At 45.2% G+C, this 1,910-nt stretch overlaps 1 protein-coding gene across 1 annotated transcript; it reads left to right on the forward strand.

Moving 5' to 3' along the window:
- The first annotated feature begins 446 nt into the window (after window positions 1-446).
- On the forward strand, window positions 447-1,530 carry LOC119594140 (peritrophin-1-like). The gene is made up of 2 exons (XM_037943207.1): window positions 447-606; window positions 753-1,530. The coding sequence occupies exons 1-2, from the start codon at window positions 574-576 to the stop codon at window positions 1,359-1,361; spliced, it is 642 nt and encodes a 213-aa protein (XP_037799135.1). The 5' UTR covers window positions 447-573; the 3' UTR covers window positions 1,362-1,530.
- Window positions 1,531-1,910: the final 380 nt, after the last annotated feature.

The following is a 1,910-nucleotide window of genomic DNA, read 5'->3' on the forward strand; positions in this document are numbered from 1 at the left end:
ATAGCTTACTCGCGACCAGTTTGAAAAGAGTGGCTTGTGCATGCGTGTTTGTGTGTGAATCATCTCGAAATTTAGTCTCCTATTAAAAATACTATGGTGCCATTCACGGACATCCATAAATCGGAAATAATATCCTCAATATCACTTATTATCATTATGATAAACGTTGGTCTTTACCGTAATAATATTAATATTACAAAAAATAGCTGCGCAAAGTCTCTCTGGTCTGACTCGAAATTATCCAATGGCCGTTGAGAGTCATATAGATAACTTGAAATTCCCACGAAACAACTGCTGTTTCCCGCTTATTTCGACAACTTTGTCATCAAAACTATATTTTTTTGGAAAACCAGGACACTTTTCTCATGACTGAGATATACTTTTCCTACACACACACATAAAGGATCCGAAATTGAATGAAAACGAACAGCTTTTATCAGTGGAAATGTTTGAGGTTATATGTCATCTTACTGCCACGTCAACAGTGATAGCGAGTCCCTACAGCGAAAGGGTTCTCATCCGCGTTCACTGTGAACCAACCATTTCACTGTTACGTTCACATGAACAACAACAATGTCTCTAGCTCAGGTGGTGCTCGTTCTCTTGGTAAGTTGAATAGTCGTAGCGATTTGCTTGTAAATTCAGTCGATTATGTTAAGTTTTAAAAATATTTTGCGTTTTGTTTGTTCCTTTTGGTTACCAGAAAAACTGAATTATCGCCGGAGAATGATGTTTTCTTTAAACTTTCTCAGGCCGCCTGCGTGGCCGGCGTCGTGTGTGTGGACAAGTGCAGCCCCGACTGCACCGGCAAACCCGTGGGCAGCAAGGTTCCCGATCCCAGGAACTGCACACAGTTCTACCTCTGCCTCAACGGCGAGTTCCCCACCGACCACCCACTCTGGTGCGACTCGGGTGAAATCTTCGACACCACGCTAAATGAGTGCCAGGTGGGGACCAACTGCACGGATCAGTGCCCGACGACCGTCTCCAACTGCCACTTCACGTGCGACGGAACGTACGACCTGGTCAGTGATCCGTCGAGCTGCAACCAGTATTTCGTGTGTCTCCCCCACGGGCTGGAGGGACCCTTCGAGTGTCCCGCGGGATCCCCATACTTCAACGGGGAAAACTGCTTGGATGACAAAGGCGCCTGCTGTTCCGACCCGTGCACACCCTTCTGCGAGGCGGCGGCGACGCAGGTGCCGGATCCCACGGACTGCACCAAGTACTACATCTGCCTGGAGCCAGGGCTCACGTCCGAGGAATACCACTTCACATGTGACGCGGGACAGAACTTTAACCTTGTCACGGGACGGTGTGACAGCGCAGCCGTTTGCCAAGTTTTGTGTAACAATAGGTGAAAGTCGCTTAATACTCTCACTAGAATTCGCAACGGAACAGAACGTGACTATGACTTTACTATATCGATGTTTTGAAGAATCGAAATTACCATAGAGCGTCTTCATTCCTCTTATGTTGAAAATAAAACATGTTAATAAATACTGAAGATATTAAGCTGGATATATTAAACTGCAATTGATTATCCTTAATCCATTCGAAACAATTTCTCTTGTATCCTTTACTACAAATCATACAAGAAAACATACACAAAATAAGAATGTACATGGACCATAGCTAAAAATTTATCTAATTTCTATATGAATAAGGCTGTTCTTATTCTTGTTCTTACAATGCCGTATCAGAATCTGGCGCTGGTGACCATGCATTCATAAATTGTGGATGTGCAAGTGTTACCCACACACGCACGCGATGCCTAGATGCCTTGGGAAACGCAGGTGCTACTAGGAAAGCTACCTAGCACAAACACGTACACGCACATACTAAAGCATGCACACACAAGCGCATGCTCAAACACGCTCAAGCGCGCGCATGTGGGACGTCCGCTCGGC

This window comes from Penaeus monodon, chromosome 33 (assembly GCF_015228065.2).
Source record: "Penaeus monodon isolate SGIC_2016 chromosome 33, NSTDA_Pmon_1, whole genome shotgun sequence".
NCBI lineage: Eukaryota > Metazoa > Arthropoda > Malacostraca > Decapoda > Penaeidae > Penaeus > Penaeus monodon.

Coding starts and splice junctions, on each gene's coding strand:
- LOC119594140 (XM_037943207.1), top strand. CDS start 574: ATGTCTCTAGCTCAGGTGGTGCTCGTTCTCTTG. Junction 607..752: donor AGGTGGTGCTCGTTCTCTTG/GTAAGTTGAATA, acceptor AAACTTTCTCAG/GCCGCCTGCGTGGCCGGCGT.